Source organism: Papaver somniferum, chromosome 1 (genome assembly GCF_003573695.1).
Source record: "Papaver somniferum cultivar HN1 chromosome 1, ASM357369v1, whole genome shotgun sequence".
Taxonomy (NCBI): domain Eukaryota; kingdom Viridiplantae; phylum Streptophyta; class Magnoliopsida; order Ranunculales; family Papaveraceae; genus Papaver; species Papaver somniferum.
Window position 1 is genome coordinate 73,157,812 of NC_039358.1, and position 27,149 is coordinate 73,184,960.

The following is a 27,149-nucleotide window of genomic DNA, read 5'->3' on the forward strand; positions in this document are numbered from 1 at the left end:
ATTCCATTTTATAAGATTCAAGCCTTTTTGGATACTAGTCCAAATCCAAGAAACAATAGATGTTCTCGAATTTTCTAGGGGATTTGTGGTTGGAAAGTATTTTGCTTTTAGGAGCTTAATCCACAATTGATCTGATTCAGAGATTAGTCTTCTAGCAAGTTTAGTTAACAAAGCTAAATTGAATTGGTGGGGATTTTTAATTCCCAAACCCCCTTGTGATATGAGTTTGTAAATACCGGGCCAACCTTTTATAAATCTGCCTCGTCTTTTCACCTCGTTTTTATTCCACCAGAAGTTTCTTTAAATCCTATCCAATTGATCAAGAGTCTCGTTTGGTAATGCTAGCACTTACGTACATCTGGTACGTAGGATAAGCTTGAAGAACCGATTTTATCAGAACCGTTCTCCCAGCCTGGGAAAGAAGTTTGGATTTCCAGCCTTAAAGATTAGAATAGTATCTTTGGAGAAGAGGTTCAAAATTTTCTTTTCTATTCTTATCAAAGAAACCCCTCAAATCCTAAAGAAAATACTATGTCACATTGTTAGAGCAAGTGCTATGGTTAGACAAGAAAGGTCTGGTTCTTTCTCGACGATGTAGTGGGGCATCAGCCGCCCCAGTTTGGGCACTAAAGCCACTTCTTAGATGTTTATTTTCCTCCATGGACTCTGAAGGAGAAAAGTGTTTTTCGAAATAGTTCCCCGCAGTAAAATTTCACCCACCAACTATAGAAAGTTATCCCTCGCTTTTTGGATTATGTAAACTGTATTTCTATAGAACATTGATCATCACAATACTTAAAAACTTTATCACAAAATCACAACACTTCATGACTTTGCAGAATTCTACAAGACATTCCAAAACTAGCAAGCCAATGTTCAACTCTCTAACAGCTTAAACAAAAATCCTGATCCATTTGCTATCTATAATGAGTAAGGACATAAATACAGAGATGATTAAGTCTACTATTAGGAAGACATCTACACAGCCAGATATGCCAGTACCACTTAAATTCATAATGGGAACCAATAGAGTTGTAGAGGCATTGTCGACACTCTGATAGTCCTGAGTTTAAACAAAACAGGCGAAGATGGAATTTCACCCCCATTTGTCTATTGCACAACCAAATCAACATCAAGCGGCGGGTCACCTGGAACCACCCAAAGCTTCACTCGCTCGTCATCACTAGCTGTGGCTAAAACCATCTTGCGGTCACGTCCTGCAAAACAGCACGATATCAGGATGTAAGATCAAACTACAAAAGAGAAACAGTAGATAAAAGAACAATCCTCACAACAACAGAGAAGGCTAAAAAGAAAAGAAAAAAAAGTTTACTAACCAACACGAAGTTCTTTCGGAGCCCAGGCAACGGCCTTGATTTTCTCTGCACGAAAGATGAGGTTTACCAAGGGATTAGAGTCTAGAGATGGGAATGGGATGGATATTATGCATACTAAGAAAAGTTTTCACAAGAAAAAATTGAAAAAGAGTGGTAAGAAACTAGCATACCATCATGTGTCTCATAATGGGTTTCCAAAACCTTCCCAGTTTCAGCACATATCCATTGTAGTATTGGACCATGGGTGGCAGCCAATATTTTTCCATCAGGCGAGATATCGATATGCTCATAGTGCAACATGTCCGCTTTTAAGTCATGGAGTGTAATTGGGAACACCTTTAGAATCTGGGGGTCCTGGTAAAAATCATGCCGAACATTAATATTCCATATTCTTATGGTACCATCCTTTGATGTTGTTATGATTTGTTCCGAATTAGATGAAAAGCATAACCAAGTCACGGCACTCTTATGACCCTTCAGCTGCATAGCTCCTGCAATCTCTTTTACTGAACCAGCCTTAGTAAGTATAATCTCCCATATCTTCACTTCCGCAGAGGAAACTGCTGCAGCAGCTATTAACCTCCCGTTAGGGGATATTCTGGCCATACTATTTTTCAACTCGTTCGTGTCAGTGCTTCCCAAAATCTTCCCACTCTTTCCATTCCAAAGAATGATATCACTACCTTCAGAACACGAAACAATGTATGGACTTCCACCAGCAGTGTCATAATTGGCAGTAGTTCCAGCAAGAGTCACAGTAGCCCTCGTCTGATGGACTTTCATGCGTAGTCATTTCATTTCTGGAACAGGAGGTTTGGGTTTTTCATGCTTTCTGTGATTAGCTGTATTTGAATTTCCTTCAGCGTACATATACAAATTAGAACCAGAACTATACTGAGCTGCAACAACCACAGATGAATCTTCATCAGAGAAGGCAACTGTTGTTGGTTGTCCACCAGCCGGTAAGTGAATTTTCACAACTCTGCAAAACGAGAAATAATAATCTAATTGATCAACTTGATGACGATTGATCAAGGTAGTGATAAATCTGTAATAAAAATATCATACTTAAATCTTGAACTCTGAATATTATCCAATTTGAAGACCCTGACAAACCCATCAGCACAACCTATAAACCAAAACCAAGTTTCATGAAACTTTAACTAACGACAATAATTAAACAAAAGAGAGAAACATGAGCAAATTTCACCTGTAACCAAATTTTGACCATCAGACGAGAAACACAAAGCTACAACTGAATCTTTATGCCCATTCAAAGCATTTACAAAACATGGATGATTAGGCCGTCGAAATCCAATTTGATCCTGAAAATTAAAATTAAGCTAAGCATAAGTTGATCAGCCTCTAAAGTTTCCCCAAACTAAAGTAAAATTGGAATTAAACAATAAACCTTGTGAACTGGTTCCCGAGGTAGAAAAGAAGGTCCCCATGATCTCTCTCTTATCCTCTCGATTACTCTTTCCGTCTTCGATTTCATCATCTTATTTAGTTTTTTTTTACCAATACTTATAATTCACTGAGAACAGAAACCCTGACCTGATTGATATAGAAAGTAGGAAAAACAGAATTTTCTAAAATCCCTCTTCCAAACGGATGTAAGCGGCTACCCACTTGATCCAACTACCTAATGGGCCATGTGTCTTAGCTAACAATTACTTTGTGCAATTTGCAATGGTTTTATTGTATCTAAATTTCACATTTTTCAAAAACAGCAATTTCTGGTAATATTTTACAAACAATTATTGAAAGAGATTTTCAGTGACGATACAAGCGAATCACTTAAAGATTTGGGCAATGATCCACGAAAATGCCTGGAGCAGTAGGGCAAGAAGCCAAGGAACAGCCATCTGAGCTGCTACCCCACCAATCGAGTCTGATATGGTTCAACCCAAGGAACGCGTGAAGCAACACTGCCATGAAGGCTAGACCGGCATCAAGTGCTCCAGAAAGAACATAATTATGGCGCTTCCACCAATTACGGTGGTACCTATACGCGACATACCCACTCAGGAATGCAACAATGATCCAGCTCGTGTAATTTACTGCAGTAGCGGGGGACATGTTCACCATGCCGCCTAGAAGCACAGGCATGGTGATCAATCGGATCCATTGCTGGCTAGGGAAGGCCTTGTGTGCTAGCCAAACTAGCAGAGGAACTACGGCACCGGCTAGGAAGAACCAGTTGATGGCCGAATATGAACCCAAATCTCCAAATATGCGTCGAGGCCCAACCAGTCCCCATATAACCGATGCATCGTAAAACACTTGGTCAGATGGGCAAGTCCATGGGCTGCCTGCAGGTAGTAATGCTCTATCACAAATGTCAGGAATCGTTTCCATGACCCACCATGCTGTTCCTAAGTGGACCACTGCAGATACCAGAGTTCCCACGACCTGAATACCGTCGAATCCTTGAGTAAGAAAGAGTGCATGATGAAACACACACCAAAGGAAATTATTGATGAATTATTTTATTTTTTTGACTCGAAGGGCAATGCATTAAGAAAAGTAACATTCCCACCAAGATGGTGAGAAGCTACAGGTTACAAAGAGTGCTCATGAAGGAAATTATTGATGAATTATTTACCTGAGCCATGAACATTGTTCTTGGGGGTATTTTCATGTAGTGTCCAAGTTTGAAGTCTTCCAAAAATGCAAGACCTTGTTTCATACTGATGAACCCATATACCTTGAAGCACATATTAGCAACAGGGCGCTCCGGGTAAATGTAACCAATGATATACTCTGTTATGACGCTCAAGGCTGGTGACTGTAATTTTCATTACAAGTAAGAGTAGATCAGACAGACATTTTATCGGCAAATAAATTTATGACAGTACCAAGACCAATCATCATGTAAGCACAGTACCTGATTGGTGGTGGCACGTATCACTCCAATAGGAAGAGTGAAGAAAAAGGCAAGGGCACATGCTAGCAAGACAGCCCACCAAGGAAATTGGAGTTGCTCTTCGTGATACTGGCAAGCAACAATTGTGACAATGATGTTCACCAAGAGGATGCACCCAAACCACCATTCAGGGACTTGCTTGCATCTCCTCATTAGCCTTGTGTGAACATCTACATTCTTTTCTTGCATAGCCCGCATGGTCAAACCCCAAATTTCACTGTACCAACCCATTCATATATGTCACTTCAATTCAATCATAATTTCTATGCGATATTGATGATAGAAATCCCCAATCAATTTAACCATATACGTTTATAATTGTGTGTGTATATATATAGAGCACTCGGTTCAACAAGTGCGATAGAAATTTAACCTTCAACAACCATAATATTTACCTGCCATGAAAGAGGAGAACGTGCACAATTGTGGAAGTAAGGCACGCAAAGCAAATACCATACGCCATGGCAAAGAAGGTACTAATGCGGAGAGGTCCTATGCGCTCATAGGCATCAACGTCGAGGCGAAATTTGGAGTTTACAATTGCAGAGATGTTGTACTTTTCGCCAGTTGATGTGAAGAGACCATCAGAGAATATTGGGAAGGTCATAGGTAGACATTGAGCCAATAAGTGATAGGGTTTATGATGTACATGACAAGTACGAAACCAACTGCAATGTTAGCTGTTGCAAACCATGGAAACCTATTTTGAGGCATACTCAAAACGATTTGAGGCATATTCGGCTGAAAAATTATCAGCCGAACCTAGGAAAAAACCATAGGTTCGGCTGATAACTTGGTATGCCTCAAATATTTTGAGTATGCCTCAAAACAGGTTTCAAACCATGGGCTAGCAAGTGGGCTCCCTAAGTAAGAAGATATAGAAGACCAATCAAGTCCAATAGCACCAACACCAAGCCCATGAAGTCCAGAACCAATTTGTTGGGCTAAGATAGAATTAGGAAAGAACGAGTTTTTAGGGACCATGGTTTTTTTGGGGACCATGGTCTTATTAGGCCAACCTCCCTATACTTATAAGGGTGTCCCAAAGTTAGGTAAATACCCATTTACCCTTTACTTTAATTTAAATTAAAACTAACTTAATAACTATATAAATCTAATCATATACTCCCACATCTAATCTAAATGAATTTATTAACCAAAATCAAAATCAAATCAAAATCAAAAGAGCAATCGAAAATTTTTAGTTTTGAAAAAAAGTTTATTCTCTTCTTCTTCTCTCTTTCCTTGACGTTCCTCGTTCGATTGAAAAACCCATCAATCTTTTTAATTCGTTTTTGGATAAGAAAATTGAGTAGAAATCATCAAAATATGGTTTAAATGGATGTTAAAGTGGCATGTTCGGTTAGGAATAGTTTTAAAAAAACTAGTTTTGTAACCGAACATTCTGAAAATCAAGAACACGAAGAACACTTCGGTTATCACGAATTTAATTTTTCATAACCGAACTCTGAATTCGGTTGGTTCGCAAAAAATTCTAAAACTAGTCATTAACCGAACTCTACCCATAATACAAAAAAAAAAATGTAACTGAACTGTGTTATTTTTCCTACTATGTTGAGTTATGATATAACTGAACTTTACCTACCTTGTTCGGTTGGTTCGCAAAAATTTCTAAAACTATCTAGTAACCGAACTCTACTTATATTCCAAAAAGTTTTTTTTTCCTATGTAAACGAACTGTGTTATTTTGCCTACTATGTTGAGTTTCAATTTAACCGAACTTGTTCCACTATGTTCGGTTTGTTCGCAAAAAATCTTGACAAACCGAACTCTTCACTAATTGCATACATGTGGAGTTCGGTTAGACATGTTGTTGGGTTAAAGTTTGCGAACCAACCGAACATTACTCTGTAAGTCCTATAAACAAAGTTCGGTAACCTGCGTGTATGGAAAAGGTAACCGAACAACTAAAAACCTCCATTAAAGAACGAGTTCGGTAACCTGCGTATATGGAAAAGGTAACCGAACTACACTTTCAGATGAGTTCGGTAACCTGTTCTTCACATAAGGTAACCGAACAAGCCCAAATCTACCCCAAAAATTTACAGTTTTTTGAAAATTTGGAGCAATTCAACCAACATTATCTAAGTTTGAAACATACCTGGGTATCCAAATACTCTTCCTTCGGTTGTGGTTGGTAAAATCCTTTGTTTTTCATGTTTTTCTTCTTCATCTTCTCCAACTTTACTCTCTCAATAATTCTGCTTCTTTTTAAAAAAAAATCCATCTGATTTTTTAATCTCATTAATTATCTTTAACTTAATCATTTTACTAATCACTACGCTAACTATTATTAACACTAACTAATCATTACCAAAAAATTAATCAAGAGGGTAATTTAGGTATTAATATAAATATCTAGATAAGGGGTGACCTAGATTTACTTCCAATGTCTTTACCCAAAATAAAACCATGGTCCCCTTAAAATAACCATGGTCCCCAGAAAACCGTTCTTAGGAAATATCCAACAGATGAAACCTATTTTGAGGCATACTGAATTTTTTTGAGGCATACCAAATAATGCCAAAATAGAGTCACTAAATAAAAAACAACATCACCTCTTATCCACCCTTTTTGATAATGACATAACTACCCTTACATAATTGGTGTTAATGATTATGATTAGATTTGATTAGTTAGGAATTTTAAGGATTAATTAAAAATTAAATTATTAGTGGTGAATTAGTAGATAAATCAAATTTATGTGAGAGAGTTGGGATTTTGAGAGGAAGAAGAAGAAGTGAAAAAAAAAACTTGGGTTTTGAATTTTGAGATTTTAGTGATTAGAAGTGACCAAAATGTGTGATTCAAATCATAGGTAGACTTCTATACGAGGTTTAATTTCTTTTTATAAGTTGAATCTATCAAAAAATTAAATTTTTAAAACCCAGATCTACTGACCAGATGAACAGTTCGGCTGATAACTTTTCAGCCGAACCTCTGTTTTTTGAAAATATACCTAGGTTCGGCTGACAAAATAAATCATACACTAGGTTCGGCTCAAAATTGCATTAGCCGAACATAGTGTTTCTCTAAATCATACACTAGGTTCGGCTCAAAATTGATACTCCAAGATCAGCCGAATTGATCTTCTGAAAACCTAATTTCTTCTTTGAAATCATATTCTATCGATCAAACAAAATAAAATCAATCAAAAACAAGATGGGTTTGTTACACATACATTCTAAAATACATCTAAGAGCAATTGAGATTTGGATTTCGCACTCCTACATCACTCACTTCAATTCGTGTTTGCTTTGCTTGATCAATTTCTTGATTGAATTGGAGTCCAAGATGTTTGAGTTTAGAGTTTATTTTGATTTTTGATTTTAGGTTTTAAGAATAAGGGCACTCTAGTAATTTAAATTTTTTAAGGATATATAGGTAATTGCACTACCTTTAGACATCCCTTATAAACCCACCCTAGATGGTATAATGAATGAATATGCCTCGAAAAAAATGAGTATGCCTCAAAACAGATTTCCAACAGATCCAGGAAAGAGAAGTCAGCATTGGAAAAAGGTATCCTGGGAAAACGTAGTATGCAAAGCTGCATACCAGTGCAATTATGAAGAACTGATTCCGAGTAAGTCCTTTCTCTCTTCCAGAATTAGACCTCTCCCTGTTCTCTTTCTCATGTAAGGACCTACCCAAAATGAAGATTGAATTTCCAACAAGGACAAGTATGAGATTCATCACTAGTACTGTGTTAGTTCGAGAACTACGAAAAAAAGTACCTGAAAAGAGAGACCTGAACAAGATTATGTGGCCACCACATAGCCGCTGCTTCCACCAAATAACGTCGGAATATTCCTGCCCATCCAAATCCCAACACCTAGTATCACCAAAAGAACGCACCAGACAGAACTCTTAACAGTGCTAATTGAATCGTTTTCTAGCTGAATTAATCAAAGAATATTCTGTTGTAGAGAGAGGCTGAGGGATCTGTACCTGCGTGGTGATAACAATGATTAAAGAGACAAAGAATGTCAAATTCTTCTTGTAAAAGATCTTGACAGCAGTAACAATATGGACAGCATAGACATTTCAGCACCAGAATTGGCAAATATAGTAATTAAGACATGTTCTTTGACATTAAACAATTGAGTGTGAATTCCCATTTGTTACCTTTGAAGTGTAAACACTTAAATCACGAAGGCATCTACGTGTTCACAACCAAAGTTCGTAATCTAGACAGACTCATACTGATGATACATTTGTGCCGATTCCTTGGATCAAAACCCTCGGGTTTATCACAGCCTCATCTAATAACAACGTGTGAGGCGTTTGAGCACGGGACCTGAGTAAAAATAAAGAAGACCAAACATAGAAATAGAGATTCATGGAGTTTTAGACGAACGTAAAGTGCTGAAATGTAAATGAGACTGGGGTTTACGTGGTTTAGCACAAAGGCCTACGTCCACGGGATTTGTTGTTTCACTATGTATTTGAGAGTTACAAGGATAGTCGAATGACTTTGGAGTTTACATATGTCTATCTTATTGTAAAAGACAGCCAGGACAAATTATTAACAAACGTTTGGAACTGTGCTATTTGGAGTTGCGCTAGAGCTGGCGTTCCTCCATCATTTTTCTCATGTGCTACTCCATCATACGATCCATATAGCTCTCGGAAGGAATGATGAAACCACATGAGACTTCAATATATATATATATATATATATATAACTAGCGTGGGAGACAACTAGTGAATCAACTTCAAACAAATAGTTTTGCGATCGAGTCTATATCAAATGCAAAGTACAGACCAACCCAAACAGTAGCATTAGGGTAGTGTTTTAATTACATGGGTATTGAGTGTCAAACTGTACAGACACATTAAAACAACGAAGCATACCCTGAGCCATTCAAATCACAACTTCAACCGAATGACATTCCAATAGGAACACATCGGTACTTTTACTGAAGATATGGGTACCTTTAACGTATGAATACACGATATTCAGCAAATATTCATGATACAACAATCAACTGTATGTGAATGTGCAGGAAGCTAACTTATGGCTAATTGTTTAGAGCAGAGACACTGGGTTGGTAAGTAACATGGACTGCGAAGCAATTTTCCAAGTTATTCAAGTTCAGAAAGTGCCATCCTGACTCTCTTCTAATTTTCCTGCCTTCCCATCTCGCTATATTGCAAGTATTCTCTTGTAGACAGTTCAAAGAAAAAACAGCACCCTACTTTTCAGTTCTACTTCAGATATATTCTCGTTATGCTTCACAATTTACACATCTAATAGTATATGGGAGGATCGAAAAAGAGAGAGACGTTTAATAAACCCAAGTAGTGATGTAGACTCGAGCAGTATAGAGCTTCTAGAACCAACATCGTGTCCGGTTCAACGTCACAATTTACACATCTATTGATGTTGATTACTTCGAAGATAGAGTTCCTTTTAAATCTAGAAATAGTGGGGATTCTCTACCTAGTACAAGTTCTGAACTTAGAATAGAAGAACCTATAACTACAGAAACTAGAGACGGTGAAATTGAACCTAGGCGTAGCAAAAGGGTTAGGATTGCGACAGACTATGGTTCTGATTTTGAAGTTTATACCCTAGAGGAAGACCCTTCTAGTCTTCAAGAGGCACTTAACTCTCCTGAATCTGGTTTTGGCAGGAAGCCATAGATAATGAAATGGACTCCCATAATCTAAATGGAACTTGGCACCTAGCAGACTTACCCCCTGGTTGCAAAGCAATAGGTTGTAAATGGGTACTTAAAAGGAAGTTGAACCCTGATGGTACAGTAGACAAACACAAAGCTAGGTTGGTAGCTAAAGGATATAGGCAAAGAGAAGATGTAGATTTCTTTGATACTTATTCTCCTGTTACAAGATTGACTTCTATTCGTGTTTTGATTGTTGTTGCTGCTGTGCATAATCTTGTTGTTCATCAAATGGATGTTAAAACAGCTTTTTTGAATGGTGAATTAGAAGAAGAAATTTACATGGAACAACCTGAAGGTTTTGTTGTTCCTGGTCAAGAGCATAAAGTGCGTAAGTTAGATAATTCACTGTATGGTCTGAAACAATCTCCTAAGCAATGGCATGAAAAATTTGATAACTTGATGATTTCACATGGTTTCAGAATTAATGAAAGTGACAAATGCATATACTATAAGTTTGAAAACAATGCATGCCCCATGATTTGTTTGTATGTGGATGATTTGATGATTTTTGGTTCAAACTTATCTGTGGTTGAAGAAACTAAGGATATGCTTAAGTCTAACTTTGAAATAAAAGATTTGGGTGAAGCTAGTGTAATTCTGGGAATTAAGATTACTAGAACTAATGATGGTATTTCTTTGGATCGGTCTCATTATATTGAAAAGATTTTAAAGAAGTACAAGTATTTTGATTGTAAACCTGTGAGTACTCCTTTTGATGCTAGTGTTAAACTGTTTAAGAATACTGGTGATAGCGTTAGACAATCTGAATATGCTAGTATAATTGGTAGTCTTCGTTATGCAACTGATTGTACTAGACCAGACATTGCGTATGCAGTGGGGGTTTTATGCAGGTTTACCAGTTGTCCTGGTTTGGAAACTGGAATGCAGTTGAAAGGGTTATGCGGTATCTTAAAAAGACCGTTAACCTAGGATTACACTACAAGAGGTTTCCTGCAGTCCTTGAAGGATACTGCGATGCTGATTGGAACTCTCTTTCAGATGACTCCAAGGCCACTGGTGGATATTTGTTTAATATTGTTGGCGTCTCTGTATCTTGGAAGTCAAAGAAACAGACAATTCTGGCTCAATCTACGATGGAGTCTGAATTGATAGCACTATCAGCAGCTAGTGAAGAAGCAGGATGGTTGAGAAACTTGTTTTCTCAAATTCCTGTATGGGATAGACCGATACCATCTATTATGATCCATTGTGATAGTACCGCGGCTATTGCAAAAGTACAGAACTGTTTTTATAACGGTAAGAATTGACAAATGCGTCGAAAGCACAACACAGTTAGAGAGTTTCTCACAACTAGTGTTGTACGTGTTGATCATGTTAGGTCGGAAGAGAACTTAGCTGATTCTTTGACGAAAGGATTAGCTAGAGAAAAGGTATTATATACCTCTAAAGGCATGGGACTTTTTCCCACTAGAAGTTGAGTCATTTTGTGATGGATACCCACCTAGAAATAGGTTCAAAGGGAATAACGATTCACAAATGATATGGAGATAGAATCATGCATCTTTCCCATGGCATGATATCCTGAAGCGGGTTAAGGTTGAGTTCTTTAACTCTTAATGAAGTCTATAGCTCTGTATAGAGTGGGGTACCAAGCTACAGAGTACCTTTGATAGACTCACCTATGTGAATGAGAAAGTGTGGCCGCTTTCTATGAGAACATGGGAGTTCTCTAGAACATTCATTGAAACTGGGATAAGCACAAGGCCGTAATGTGCTGGCATTTAGGACTTTACTCTTAGTATAGTTGTGTGTGTATTAAGTAACCTTCTCTCCATAGAGTTCAAAGACATGTTCACTCTATGTCAGAGTTCAGAGAATTTAATACTATGTAAAGGTTCAAAATCGAAAGATACCTTTACTTATGCACATAACTATACGGATCTTGCTCATGTTTTAAAAAATATAAGTGGGGGATTGTTGGGATATATGTTTTAAAAAATTATTTTGTACATTTATATCAACAATTCAGCTTGGCCCAGTGGTTAAGCATTTTGGGCCTTGAGGGTGAGGTCTCAGGATCAAATCCCTCCCCCTACTGATTGGTTATATATATATCATTAGTCCGGGAGCGGGGGGGTCTTGGGAGGTCTCTTGAATTTGGAAAGTATTTTTTACTCTTTTAAAAAATTTTTTCAAAACGTTTTCAGGTTTTAATTACGGATTCAATTGTATTTATTTTGGCATAAATTACTTGACCGTTTTTGGACTGTTACACAGGATTTTATGTAGAAAATTAAAACCCAAATTTATTTCCATTAATTTTGTCTTAATTGAGAAGGCTATAATAAGCCAGTTTTGAGAGGCAGAATGGTAAGAGTTTTCCATATACTGTTTTTGTGAATCAAGAGACCAAGTTTTTTTTGAGCAAGAATAAAAGAGTGAAAGTGATCGATTTCTCACTGTGTGCGTGAGAGATCGACGAGAGTTTTTCTCGGTGTTTTATCCTGGGGACGTTGTGACAAAGAGACTGCTTGCACAAAACTCAAGGCAGAGCCACGAAACGTCTTAAAGAGAGCGACCTGGTCGTGACTCAGCCGATATCCTTGGATTTGTGTTTAACCTTGTTTTGCAGGTGTGAAATCAAATGTTCCAACAATTTTAAGACGATCTTTCTGCCATGGAATCTGAAAAGAAAACCGTTGCTGATATCAACAAGCCGTTCAAGTTTGAAGGACTTCATTTCAGAAGATGGAAGCTAAAGTTGTTTTTCTACTCAAACTGATGAAGTTGCACATGATGGTGACCTCATCAAACCAGCTAATCCACAAGATGCAGAAGCTGCGAAAAAAGCAACTCCAGCCGCAACAACTGCAACTCCTCAACCAACTGAAGAACCTGTTGAACCAAACTGCTGAAGAAAAAAAAAACCTATGAAAAATGGATTGATAATGACTTTGATTGCAAAAACTATATTGAATGCTTTGTCTGACGATTTATGAATACTACTCCACATTTGATACTGCTAAAGATGTGTGGGATGCCTTACAGAAAAATAGACACCGAAGAAGCCGGATCGAAGAAATATGCTGTAAGCCGCTACCTGAGATATCAAATGGTGGATGAAAAATCAGTCGTTGCTCAGGCTCATGAACTTCAGAAAATAGCTCATGAAATTATGACGGAAGGTATGAAAACTGATGAACAATTTCAAGTATCTGTATGATTGATAAATTACCCCCATCTTGGAAAGATTTTCGTAATACTTTGCGTCATAAAACTAAGGAATTTTCTCTTGAAAGTTTGATTTCTAAGCTCAGGGTTGAAGAGGAAGCACGGAAACAAGACAGAAAGAAGAGATTCTTATCGTTTCCAACAATAAGAATCAGACTCAACCGAGTTTGAAACCTAAGAAAAAACCATGAAACCTGACCAGAACCAAAGGAAAGGAAAACCTAATCAAAACAAGAACCCACACCCATCAAGGAAATTTCAGAATTCTGATTCTGAGTTCCTTTGTTATGCCTGCGGTAAACCAAACCACATGGCTAGGGATTGCAGGAATAACAAAGGAAAGAATAATGCTCAAGCTAATGCTGCTGCTGAAAGCGTTATAATTGCCATGGTTTCTGATCCAGAGATTCACATGGTTGGTGGAACCGATGGGTGGTGGATAGACAGTGGTGCTTCGCGCCATTGTTGTTTTGATAGGTCCCTATTTAAGACTATGCAGAAATCAAGGATAAAAAGTGTTGTTGGGAGACTCCCATACCACTATTGAAAGGTTCTGGTACGGTAGAACTGAAGTTTACTTCTGGGAAGACAATTATGCTGAAAGATGTCCTCCACACTCCAGAAATGAGAAAGAATCTTGTTTCCGGCTATCTTCTCAACAAGGCTGGGTTGTATCAAACTATTGGATCTGATGTTTACACAATTACTAAAAACAGAGTGTTTGTAGGAAAGGTTATGCTGCTGATGGAATGTTTAAGCTTAATGTTGAAATGAATAAAATTGCATCTTCTTCTTATATGGTGTGTACTTTTAATGTTTGGCATGCTAGACTTTGTCATGTGAACAGTAGATCAGTAGATACCATGAGCAAGCAAGGTCTTATTCCAAAATTCCATGCATGATTTTGAAAAGTGAATCTTGTAGTCAAGCAAAAAAACCAAGAGTTCCCATAAATCTGTTGTTAGAGAATCTGAGCCTTTAGAGTTAGTGCATTCTGATTTGTGTGAATATGAAGGTATACTAACTAGAAATGGAAAAGATATGTCATGACTTTTATTGATGATTATCTAATTATATATGTTTACTTGCTAAGTCATAAGAATGAAGCTATTGAAAAATTCAAGGTTTTTATTGCTGAAGTTGAAAATCAATTTGGTAGGAAAATTAAGAGATTTCGTAGTGATAGAGGAACTGAATATGATTCTAAACCATTCACTGAAATTTATGAATCTTCTGGAATTATACATGAAAAAACTGCTCCTTATAACCCTGAAATGAATGGAAAAGCTGAAAGAAAGAATCGTACTTTTACTACTCTTGTGACTGCATGTTTGTTGAGTTCTGGTGCTGCCCCTCATTGGTGGGGAGAAATTTGATGACTGTTTGTTATGTTTTGAATCGTGTTACAAATTCAAAAACAAAAATTTCACCTATGAACTTTGGAAAAACAGAAAACCTGTTCATATTTTAGTATGGGGTTGTTTGGCTTATGTTCGTATTCCTGATCCTAAAAGATCAAAGCTAGCTAGTAAAGCTTATGAATGTGTTTTTGTTGGGTATGCTCAAAACGTAAAGCTTATAGATTTTTTGATCTGAATAATAAAATTATTGAATCTATTGATGCTGATTTCTTTGAAGATAGATTTCCTTTTAAATCTAGAAATAGTGGGGGTTCTCTACCTAGTACAGTTCTGAACTTAGAATAGAAGACCTAAAACTGCAGAAACTAGAGACGCTGAAATTGAACCTAGGCGTAGCAAAAGGGCTAGGATTGCGACAGATATGGTTCTGATTTGAAGTTTATACCCTAGAGGAAGACCCTTCTAGTCTTCAAGAGGCACTTAATCTCCTGAATGGTTTTTGGCAGAAGCCATAGATAATGAAATGGACTCCCATAATCTTAATGGAACTTGGCACCTAGCAGATTACCCCCTGGTTGCAAAGCAATAGGTTGTAAATGGGTACTTAAAAGGAAGTTGAACCCTGATGGTACAGTAGACAAACACAAAGCTAGGTTGGTAGCTAAAGGATATAGGCAAAGAGGATGTAGATTTCTTTGATACTTATTCTCCTGTTACAAGATTGACTTCTATTCGTGTTTTGATTGTTGTTGCTGCTGTGCATAATCTTGTTGTTCATCAAATGGATGTTAAAACAGCTTCTTTGAATGGTGAATTAGAAGAAGAAATTTACATGGAACAACCTGAAGGTTTTGTTGTTCCTGGTCAAGAGCATAAAGTGTGTAAGTTAGATAAGTCACTGTATGGTCTGAAACAAGCTCCTAAGCAATGGCATGAAAAATTTGATAACTTGATGATTTCACATGGTTTCAGAATTAATGAAAGTGACAAATGCATATACTATAAGTTTGAAAACAATGCATGCACCATGATTTGTTTGTATGTGGATGATTTGATGATTTTTGGTTCAAACTTGTCTGTGGTTGAAGAAACTAAGGATATGCTTAAGTCTAACTTTGAAATGAAAGATTTGGGTGAAGCTAGTGTAATTCTGGGAATTAAGATTACTAGAACTAATGATGGTATTTCTTTGGATCAGTCTCATTATATTGAAAAGATTTTAAAGAAGTACAACTATTTTGATTGTAAACCTGTGAGTACTCCTTTTGATGCTAGTGTTAAACTGTTTAAGAATACTGGTGATAGCATTAGACAATCTGAATATGCTAGTATAATTGGTAGTCTTCGTTATGCAACTGATTGTACTAGACCAGACATTGCGTATGCAGTGGGGGTTTTATGCAGGTTTACCAGTTGTCCTGGTTTGGAACACTGGAATGCAGTTGAGAGGGTTATGCGGTATCTTAAAAAGACCGTTAACCTAGGATTACACTACAAGAGGTTTCCTGCAGTCCTTGAAGGATACTGCGATGCTGATTGGAACTCTCTTTCAGATGACTCCAAGGCCACTGGTGGATATTTGTTTAATATTGCTGGTGGCGCTGTGTCTTGGAAGTCAAACAAACAAACAATTCTGGCTCAATCTACGATGGAGTATGAATTGATAGCACTAGAAGCATCTAGTGAAGAAGCAGGATGGTTGAGAAACTTGCTTTCTCAAATTCCTGTATGGGATAGACCGATACCAGCTATTATGATCCATTGTGATAGTACCGCGGCTATTGCAAAAGTACAGAACTGTTTTTATAACGGTAAGAATTGACAAATGCGTCGAAAGAACAGCACAGTTAGAGAGTTTCTCACAACTAGTGTTGTACGTGTTGATCATGTTAGGTCGGAAGAGAACTTAGCTGATTCTTTGACGAAAGGATTGGCTAGAGAAAAGGTATTATATACCTCTAAAGGCATGGGACTTTTGCCCACTAGAAGTTGAGTCATTTTGTGATGGATACCCACCTAGAAATAGGTTCAAAGGGAATAAAGATTCACAAATGATATGGACATGGAATCATGCATCTTTTCCATGGAATGATATCCTGAAGCGGGTTAAGGTTGAGTTCTTTAACTCTTAATGAAGTCTATAGTTCTGTATAGAGTGGGGTACCAAGCTACAAGAGTACCTTTGATAGACTCACCTATGTGAATGAGAAACTGTGGACGCTTTCTATGAGAACATGGGAAATTCTCTAGAACATTCATTGAAACTGGGATAAACACAAGGCTGTAATGTGCTGGAATTTAGGACTTTACTCTTAGTATAGTTGTGTGTGTATTAAGTAACCTGTTCTCTCTATAGAGTTCAAAGACATGTGTTTACTCTATGTCAGAGTTCAGAGAATTTAATACTATGTAAAGGTTCAAAATCGAAAGATACCTTTACTTATACACATAACTATACGGATCTTGCTTAGTGTTTTTTAAAAAAACATATAAGTGGGGGATTGTTGGGATATATGGTTTTCTAAAAAAATTATTTTGTACATTTATATCAACAATTCAAGCTTGGCCCAGTGGTTAAGTATTTTGGGTCTTGAGGGTGAGGTCTCAGGATCAAATCCCTCCCCTACTGATTGGTTATATATATATATATCATTAGTCCGGGAGCGGGGCCTTGGGGCCTTGGGAGGTCTCTTGAATTTGGAAAGTATTTTTTACTCTTTTTAAAAAAATATTTTTTTAAAACGTTTTTACAGGTTTTAATTACGGATTCAATTGTATTTATTTTGGCATAAATTACTTGACCGTTTTTGGACTGTTACACAGGATTTTATGGAGAAAATTAAAACCCAAATTTATTTCTTAATTTTGTCTTAATTGAGAAGGCTATAATAAGCCAGTTTTGAGAGCCAGAATGGTAAGAGTTTTCCATATACTGTTTGTGAATCAAGAGACCAAGTTTGTTTGTTTTTTTGAGCAAGAATAAAAGAGTGAAAGTGATCGATTTCTCACTGTGTGCGTGAGAGATCAACGAGAGTTTTTTTTTTCTCGACTGTTTTATCCTGGGGACGTTGTGACAAAGAGAGACTGCTTGCACAAAACTCAAGGCAGAGCCACGAAACATCTTAAAGAGAGCGACCTGGTCGTGACTCAGCCGATATCTTGGATTTTGTGTTTAACCCTTGTTTTGCAGGTGTGAAATCGGTAATTGTTCCAACACTGGGAAATTTAGAGAAGCCAATTCTGACTAGATCAACAAGGACTTTGACTCCTTTTTTTTCGTTGCAAAAAATTGGCAAAGGCTGAAGGTTGCTTAACTTTGAACTCAACCAACCACATCCAGTCAGGTCTTTGTTGACTTAAACATTATCAATGGAATCAAAAAACTCTGTTATTTTTTATGGCAGATGTTGTTGATCGAATTATGGGTTTATGCATGGTGGGAGGAGTTTATAATGCACATACACAAGGCTTTAGTGATCATAGATGTGTTAGAGGTGTCCATAAGAGTTCTAGCGATGCTAAACATACTTGTGACATAGTTCATGAGCATTTGCTTAATTCGTATTGGGTAGGTATGTGAAGTGGTACACATACCTATGAACTAGTTCGTGAATTCAGATAGCCAAGGTACGCGTACCCTAAGTTTATTCACGAACTCAGACCCTTGAGGTGCGTGTACTGGGTATGCCTACCTCCTGGGTATGCGTACCTCCTCCCAATCACAAATTCAGAATGTCTTGGTACGCGCAATGGGTATGAGTACATATCTATGTTCCGGAGCTTCAGATATTCATAGTACGCGTACTGGGTATGCATACCTACCCTGAGTCCAAAATTCAGTAGTTCATAAAAATTTCTTTTTGATGTTTGAAACATTACTAATTGCCATAGATATAAATATTATTGCTTGGGAAATTTCCAATTATCCACAAACATAGTTCTTGAACAATAAATTGTTTAGAACTAAGATTGGTAATGACCCATGAACATCCATTACTTGAATTGTATAAGTCATACGACATAGTCCCATATAGATAGAATGGTAATACTTGTGAGTAAATAGAATGGTTTAGTTTTCACACCTCTTTGTTGATGAAGTTCTCCAAAGTGTCTTCGTTTGATCTTCAGTCTTCAATCTTCGAGGGTTATCCAGTGATGTCTGATACTCAACTACCAAACCCGAATCCTAGTCCAAGACTTGACTTAAGTAGACTAAAAATCAAGATATTGTTTTATGCAACTAACATTGACAATAAGATTGAGATAGCAAAACTTGCGAGTTTCACCGAGCAGTGCTCTAACAGTAACCCTATGCATCAATTTATATTATACCACATCATATGGCCATGAGAAGATTTAGGTTGAAGTAACATTGATTTGAAGTACTACATATATTTTCAAGAGCATGTGTCTCTTGCATATGTTGAAGTTTCCCTACATGCTTGACTATAAAAAAATAAAAAACATAATAAAAAAAAGTCCTCCCCTAAGCTCAGACTGCTAGCTGCTTTTCGTTATCACCATATGTGAACTTCTTTTAACGAAGTGCGCAAAATAAACTTTGCTATAGGTGGGAAAAGATTAGTAGGTGACAAAATACACAACCACATAGTATGATGAGATTGTGTTCCTCTAAAATATAATATAACTGGGCCCTTATGCTTTTTGGTCCATTGAAATACTCACATATTATGGTTTTTATATGCTGCGAGCCTCGAGGATTCACCTTTCTGTTATTTGTGGATCCTTATATGATGGAGAGGCTCAATATCATAGGAATGGCTAACTTTATGTGACATAGGATGCGTCATCGTGGCCGGATAACTTGGTTTTTCTTAAATTATATATTTCTCTTGTAGATTGTACAAAATGCTTTAGAAGCTCTATTTGAGTGGCTTTTCTGTTGACACCTTCGTACTTTACTTCTTGCGGAGGGCCTTCATCTTATATAAAAAGTGGATATCACGGTAAGAAACCATAGTGGTGGAGTTTTCATAGTAGTTTATCTCGGGATCCCCAGGAAAACCTACTTATTTCTGTTGGTAGGGTTCTTACCTTGTCCTCTGTGCTGATAGTTGATTCTGGGTGTGGTGGTGGTGGTGGATATGGTGAAAGGAATGAATCGAATAATAAAAGTTTACTGGTTTGTAACACTCCTATGGAGTGCAGCTACTCTATGCCATGTGTACTAGTTACATGTGGGTCATTGATGATTTTGTGTGTTTACTGGTGGTTTATAAATATTTGCGTGCCTGAAGACCTATGCATTCAATTTGAAAGATTTAGACAAGTGAAGGATGTGTAATTGATGTCAGTAAACTGTTAATTATTATTTAACTGTGCATATTTATTGTGCTCCTTTTCGACACAAGAAACCCATTTCTATTTATCTGCACTTGGTGTATACGGTGATGCAGTTTGCAGGTTGTAACTAAGCACTTGTGATCCTAACATGATAAGATTTACGAGAAAGATGAGTTTAAGTTTGAATGACTCTAAAATTGTGTAATTCAGCTGTAGCACTCTCTTGTTAAATTGTTTTGTAATTACGGAACTCAATTTGTGTTTCGAGATATTAGTTTCATTTGTTGCAAGGATGAATTACTGATTCTAATGGATATTATATTAGAATCATATACATGTGCAAGGATATATAATGTTTAACGGAAATTCCCAATGATGATTTTTTTTTATTTATTTGGTTGCTTTAATTATTATATGTGTTCCATTAATTACGTATATACACGTCTCTAAAGTGTCGCTTAATACGTCCCAAAAGATTTCAGATGCATGATTTGAGATAATTGTTAGAGAATTGCTCGGTCGAACTCGCATGCGTTGCTATCTCAAGCATGTTTGTCAATATTAGTGATCAAAACTATAAGTCTTGATTTCTAGCCTATTTATAGATGTCTCGGACTAGGATATAAATAATGTAGTTGAGGTTAGATCTCTTGGCGTTCATCTCTTGAAGACGAAGAACTACTAAGGGGAGCTTGTGGAACTTCTTCGACAAAAGGTATGTGGAGACTTAAACTCATCTATCACTTGGAAATTCTATTTCTACTATCTCCTATATTAAGACATAAGTCGTGTTACGATATAGTTTTCTCTATACATATTTGAGATTTCGAGCTGAGTATATCTCGCTTACATATTTCTCAAAATATGTGTTGGTAAGCTTTCGCTTCGACCAAGTTCATCTTATATCATGAGAAAATTACCGAGTAACATCTTACATGGTTTGTGTGATACAATCATTTGATGTAGGCTTGGAATGTTTCGATAATGATTATTTCAATATCTTAAAAATTGCCTTGATGCTAATAGTGTGTGAAAACGGATATTTTCATTATAGAAGAATGTTTCAATGATTGAAATAAAGAGTTGAGGATGTAACCATCTTTGGATATAAGCATATATAGTGTGTTCGCACATTAGTGTATAAATCCATAAACCGGGAACCAAGAGTATGCATATCTGTGCATACAAAATTGGTGAAGGAGACAAGATAGGTATGCGTACCCGTACGCATACTGGCGGAAGTTTTTGAACCGAAAATATCTGTTGACTTTGGGAACTACAAACTCCTAAACTAGGTACGCATACTGGTGGAAGTTTTCGAACCGAGAATTTCTGCTGAGTTTGGAAACTTAACAAAGTCAAAATCCGGTTGCTTAAGTACGCATACTCGTACGCATACTTAAGTTGGTTACTTTATCAAATCGGTCAGTTCATGGACTTAAACATTTAAATCGTAAGGAATGCAATCTTTGCAAACCGTGGCTATAATGTTCATGATTGATTCAGTGAATCAAACCGATTTGGTTTGGATTGTGTTTTCTATATAATTGAACAACTCTTTAACTAGTTTCATTTGAGTCATTTGAACTAGTTATGGTTAAGATGAATAAGGTTGATATGAAAGTAATCATATGGCTAACCTCGGTTAAATATTTGTGAACCAACCTGGTGTACACGTTTAGGTACGGTTACATAAACCTAAATGAGGGTACATTTCATTTGTGTGTAACAAGCTAAGTTCGATCTAACGGTTGAAAGATATTAGCTTGGTTGAATCAGGTTTTTCATTTAACGGTGAATATTGAATGCTTTGTTACCAAGGTAACTTGGATTGCAAATCCTGATTTGAAAACTATATAAAGGAGAACTCTAGCAACTGGGAAACCTAATCCCCACACCTCATGTGTGTTACTAGTTGCATAACTAGAGTCGATTCTCCTTTAACCTTAGGTTTCTTCTCTAGACCCTGTAAGTTAACGAATTGAAGACTTCATTGGGATTGTGAAGCCAGACCCAACTATTATCTTTGTAGTTGCGCGATCTGATCTTGTTGTTTCTATCATGTTGAGTGCAATTGAAATAATTGTCTCGAGATTTATATCTCCGATAGGCAAGATAGAAAAGTAATCACAAACACTTCGTTTCATCGTTTGTGATTCCACAATAACTTGTTTCGCTAGTCGATTAAGTTTATTGTGAGGTGATTGATAATTCTAGGTTGTTCTTCGGAATATAAGTCCGGGTTATCAATTGGTTCATGTTCACCTTGATTTATCAAAAGACGAAACAAAAACTCTTGGGTATTCCTGTGGGAGACAGATTTATTCAATCTTATAGACTTTATGTTTGAGAGAGATTTGTCTATCAGGTCTTCGACTTTGGGTCGTAGCAACTCTTAGTTGTGGGTGAGATCAGCTTAGGGAATCAAGTGCGTAGTATCCTGCTGGGATCAGAGATGTAAGGAGTGCAACTGTACCTTGAATCAGTGTGACATTGATTAGGGTTCAACTACAGTCCAGTCCGAAGTTAATTGGTAGTAGGTGATGGAGTTTCAAAAGTGATTGTAGTAGTGGTAAAAAGGTTCTTTTCAGACTTGTGAAGAAAACAATTTTTTTTAGATTTAATTTAAAAAGGAAAATAAATAAAATAATTCAAGGTTAGAGAAAATTACCAAGACTAGGATTCCACCATTGACCAAATAAATAGTAAACTCTAAATAGTTTTTGTGCAATTCTATCTTTAAAATCAATTCTAATATTTGCCTCAAATATGTTTTTGAAGTAATAATTGTAATCAAAAAGTATAAAACATCAAAAGTTATTAAAACCCAGCATGCTTCATCAAGTTAATTAACAATTATTCAATAAAAACTAATAATTCAAATTCAATTCATGCAAATAATTAAATAATAATATTGCAAATAAATAGAAAAATTAGAATTATACCAATAAATTTTGTGTCAATGGCTTCCTCCGTCGTCTCGGCTAATGGGTTTAGCTCCTCATCCCAAAAACACACTCACAAGATAAATTCATGGCTAAAATAGGTGTTTTTATTGATGAATATAAGATGAAACAGGAATTTGCAACGCTGTAATGGTGTTACAGCGCCGCTGTTACAAAGGGGAAAGGGCTGAAAATCAACGATACAACTCAAGTGCTGTAAAACAACGACACTGGGTTCCACTTTTAAGACTGTTGAAGAACGACTGTCTTAGCTAGTCTGTTCTTCGTCTTCTTCTTCCTCCTCGAGCAGCAGCAGCAGCACTGTAACTCTCTGTAACTCGATTCTCTCTTCTCTGCAGACCTCTAAACTCTCTCCTAAGGTTTTCTAAACCTTCTATGATGAAAACACAACTATTTATAGCTATCCAACTCCCTAGAAACTCGATCAAATCCGAGAATAATCTCATTATTCTTCTCGGGCAGTTTGGAGAAAAAATCACTTTCATGTTGATTCACGTGGTTCTGTTGGATATTCTCTCGTATCCAAACTATTCTCTGACTTGGAATGAACTGAATTGGTATATATCCACGCAAGAATATCCCATAAATCTCTCTGACCAATCCCAAACCCTAAACAAAGAAACCGTATCCTGTTGGGACTTTGATCAATTATTCCGACTTATCCAGCCCAATTGGATGGGTATAGACGATTGCATTAGGCCTGTTATGTCTTCTAGAGTCCGTAGGTACCAAATACACCCGTTTAATCTCCTCAGAACTCGCTAGGAATTCAACTCCAAAACTGTTGTCGCTGCAACCAATTCTTCCCGCCAATTTCTGTTTTGAATTTTGAAGATGACCTCCCCCTATCCAGTTCCGGTCTCCCTTTAGCAGATGCCTGAAAGTGGGTCACCCCTTAGTAATTAGGTTACCCCTTATCCAAAGTGAGAGTCCGTATAGTAATTTTCTCCCACGAGCGCAAAAACCACTTTTTTAGCCAATTTTGCCGCAAAAGCTTATTTCTCCAAAAATACCTACAGGGACATAAAAGGCCATAATAAATATAAAATCGAGCACTAATAATATATACAATTGAGATTATATAAGACACAAAAATGTGCCTATCAAATACCCCCAAACTTATTATTTGCTAGTCCTCGAGCAAATCAAATAGAAAATAAAATCCTAACTCACTGTCACAGGCATCGTCGGTTGCATTTAGCGTATGCAATAAGCCTTTAAACCCTAGGTGTCCCTAGTGGCCGAGTTATAGTCTCGGGAGGGCTTACTAGAGATATACCCACAAAACCTTTGTACTCCAAACCCTAGCTATCTACGCAGAACCTTGGAAAGCACTAAAGAATCTCCTTGGTTGGCATACTTATTGACTACAGGAGGAAGTACCCTGATGCGAAATTCCAATTGATGTACACGAGTTTGCACTCAAGCATACTAAAATTCATATAAAGTGACAGAGCTCTACTCAGATAGTCGCACTATGGACATCAATATCTGGAGTCAAAACTAATCACATGGATAGATTAAGAGATGGATATAGAAAAACGTAGATGGTTTTGATGTTTACTAAGTGAACGGCGTTTCCCATATCTGTCTGAAGGCCTCCGCCAAAATGAACCTATCCTAATGGATTGAGGTACTAGTCTGACTAATATCAACACACTGACATATACAAGGGAACCAGTGGTCGATAACCTAACTCTAGGTCAACACAACTGGCATATACAAGGGTACCAGTGGTCGACTTTATTGAATTTATTCCTTTTGGTCAAATGGTCTGGTCTCAATTTTATTTTTATTTTTATTTTTTCATCTCTTTTTTTTTCATGGTATCTCAATCACTCTAATTCACCCTAGCATTGGTAACAACTTGAATCGTGAGCCCCACCAAATCACTTAGAAACATATTTAAAAAGAAAACAACATCAAAAAAGAAGTGAAAAAGACTCAACGAGATATGGTGAAACTATCATGTTATTCCTAACAACTGAGATCTGTGCTTTTATGAATAGACTCTTTAGATATTGCCATCTAATCAGATTGGTTCCTCAACTCCTACAACCAAAATGCTTCCATCCACTTAGATTAGTTAGTGCAATCCTCAATAGGCATAAATTTCTAGGTTCTGGAGTTTATTTATTCATACTGCAACTAAAAAGTTTCTCCCATACCCCCAAACTTAAATCTAACATTGTCCTCAATGTTCTAAAGATAAAATTAAAAGCATGAACAAGGAGAAATTGTTATCATTTGAAGCAAAAGAGTTAAGGAAAGATATTACCGTGTTGCATGAGATTGGGTTACCTCCCAAGAAGTGCTAAGTTTAAAGTCCTCAGCCAGACATTGGAAATGATTAGTCAACTCGAACCGTGTAATAGTAGGCGAAATAACTGTGGGTCTTCAAAACCAAATAGAGCTGACCAAAGGAAACCGCAGTAAACCAAGAAAATGAACAAGAATAGCATTCCCTTACCTAGTTTCCTGATTAAGAAATTTATATCTAATTGTGGTTCAGGTTCAGGTTCTATGAAAGGGTTTACATAGAAAATTTTCATTAGCTGCGTTTCTTCATAGGTGGGATCCGAATCATTAGGTCCTAGAGTCTGTAAAAACTCAAATATGATCTTAGAAGCGCACAATAATAACCTAAATAACTGAGGATCCTCTAAGTAAATAAGATTTGACTTACGTAATTGACCACAATGAGAGTAGTGGTCATTCTTAAGCAAATGTGTCGATTCTAATTTCCTAAAGCATTTAGGTTTAGTCTCACAACTTAATATTCGACACATTTGGAATATAAACGTTCCCACAGTTGGAAGAAAACTATTTGGTGGGAAAACAAAGTCAATCTGGGGATCATAGCCTGGGCAAACCACATCAACCAGAGGATGGGTTTCTAACGACTGAACTTCTTCATGGACATCATTAGGTTCGGGAAAACGAGTATGAAGGTAATCTTGTAAAATTGTCGAGGCAGAGATATCAAGTCCTAAATGAAGGGACTTTCTGAGAGTTAAAGTTAAGGCACTAGGAAGGTGATAATCACCCCCAAACTTAGAGTTTTCAGTGTCTCTAGATAGACTAGTCATAATCTCCCTAATTTCTAGATCATCAGATTCTTGAAAATGGTCAATTGATTCTTCTAATTTATTATCAGGTAGTGCATCTTTACTCATCTCTACGGGTATATCTTCTTCATCTAATACTATTGTTTCTAGGTCGCTAGACTCTAAAACAGCATTTTCGGAATAAACCCGTTCCTCTAAACCACTATCGGCTTCGTAATCAAGAGGAAATACTACATCGTCTAAAACGGTGGTATTCCTAATCAAATCCTCGTCCTCTTGAATAGGTGAATAATAAAAATTATTTGTATTTGAAGTAGAAATAATATAATCACTATAAAGCTCAATTGGATTACTAGATTCCTGATCACTATGCCTACATATTTCAGATTCTTCATCACTACTATCCTCATCATCATAATAGTACGAAGATGATTGAACCTTATCTAAATAAGTAGTGTTACCAATTATAACCTCGTTATCTTGATTATGTGAAAAACTATCTTCGTTATCAAGGGTATTATTGGATACACTATATTGGCAATTCAAGTTATTTTGAGCAATACTTTCGTTCGTCTCTAACTCAAGTCTACGTGTCGACTCAGCTATCCTCTCAAGGGTCTCTTCCAAAGAAAGTTCCCTTAGTGTAGGATCTAAGTTTTGAGTTAATCTATTGAGGATATCTTCTACAGATTCAGTTGTTGTTGCAGTTCTTTCGTCCATAACTACGTTATTCACCTCATCTAATTTATACGTCGATTCAGCTAACTGACATAATGACTCAGCTAAATTCTTGAGAGTCTCTTCTAGAGAAGGAATAGGAACTGAAGGATCATAAGAAGGACTACTTTTCAATAGTTTGATTGTATCCTCTAGAGACGAAGAACTAGTACTATAATCTTCTTGGTCGTATGACTGATGCACGTGTGGATAGTAATTGGGCTCACCATGGTATGACCCATAACCTTCAAAAGGTTGGCGTTCCCAACCACTATTCACACTATGGTCATAATAATGTCCATATTGTTCAGTTGGATAATTATATTCATTCTGATGGATATTATAATACTAGTTTGACATTTTAACTGCAAGGGAATTCTAAACAAGCACAAAGAAGGCTGACTCGACCACGACAAGCCTATTTTATCTTGCAAACAAAAAGCATGATGGCTCCCTTAGATTGTTTCTAGAATAGCTTCTATCTCTCGAAGGGGAATTCGTTACAGTTTGAGCAACCCCTCTGGATCAATCCGAGCTAATGTGAGATGAAACTGAGGCGAGGGA

At 36.9% G+C, this 27,149-nt stretch overlaps 1 protein-coding gene and 1 pseudogene across 3 annotated transcripts; both read right to left on the reverse strand.

Annotated features, from left to right (window-relative positions):
- Positions 1-803: 803 nt before the first annotated feature.
- On the reverse strand, positions 804-2,889 carry LOC113330379 (transducin beta-like protein 2). Of its 3 annotated transcripts, none has more exons than XM_026577194.1 (6): positions 2,749-2,889; positions 2,548-2,662; positions 2,406-2,466; positions 1,508-2,319; positions 1,338-1,382; positions 804-1,217 (listed from the first exon to the last, which is right to left on the reverse strand). In XM_026577194.1, exons 4-6 carry the CDS (start codon positions 2,118-2,120, stop codon positions 1,111-1,113), a joined length of 765 nt encoding a protein of 254 aa, XP_026432979.1. In that variant the 5' UTR covers positions 2,121-2,319; positions 2,406-2,466; positions 2,548-2,662; positions 2,749-2,889; the 3' UTR covers positions 804-1,110. The 3 variants fall into 3 exon arrangements, with proteins under 3 accessions (XP_026432979.1, XP_026432994.1, XP_026432988.1); XM_026577209.1 differs by having other exon boundaries at positions 1,508-2,341; XM_026577203.1 differs by lacking the exon at positions 2,406-2,466.
- Positions 2,890-3,137: 248 nt separating this feature from the next.
- On the reverse strand, positions 3,138-8,940 carry LOC113334379 (annotated as a pseudogene).
- Positions 8,941-27,149: the final 18,209 nt, after the last annotated feature.

Excerpts from the sequence above, each read along its gene's own strand:
- LOC113330379 (XM_026577203.1), bottom strand. The coding sequence starts at position 2,120 with ATGAAAGTCCATCAGACGAGGGCTACTGTGACTCTTGCTGGAACTACT. Across the intron at positions 1,383-1,507 it reads CCATTATGAGACACATGATG|AGAAAATCAAGGCCGTTGCC; the intron begins GTATGCTAGTTT and ends TCTTTCGTGCAG. Across the intron at positions 1,218-1,337 it reads TCCGAAAGAACTTCGTGTTG|GACGTGACCGCAAGATGGTT; the intron begins GTTAGTAAACTT and ends GCTGTTTTGCAG.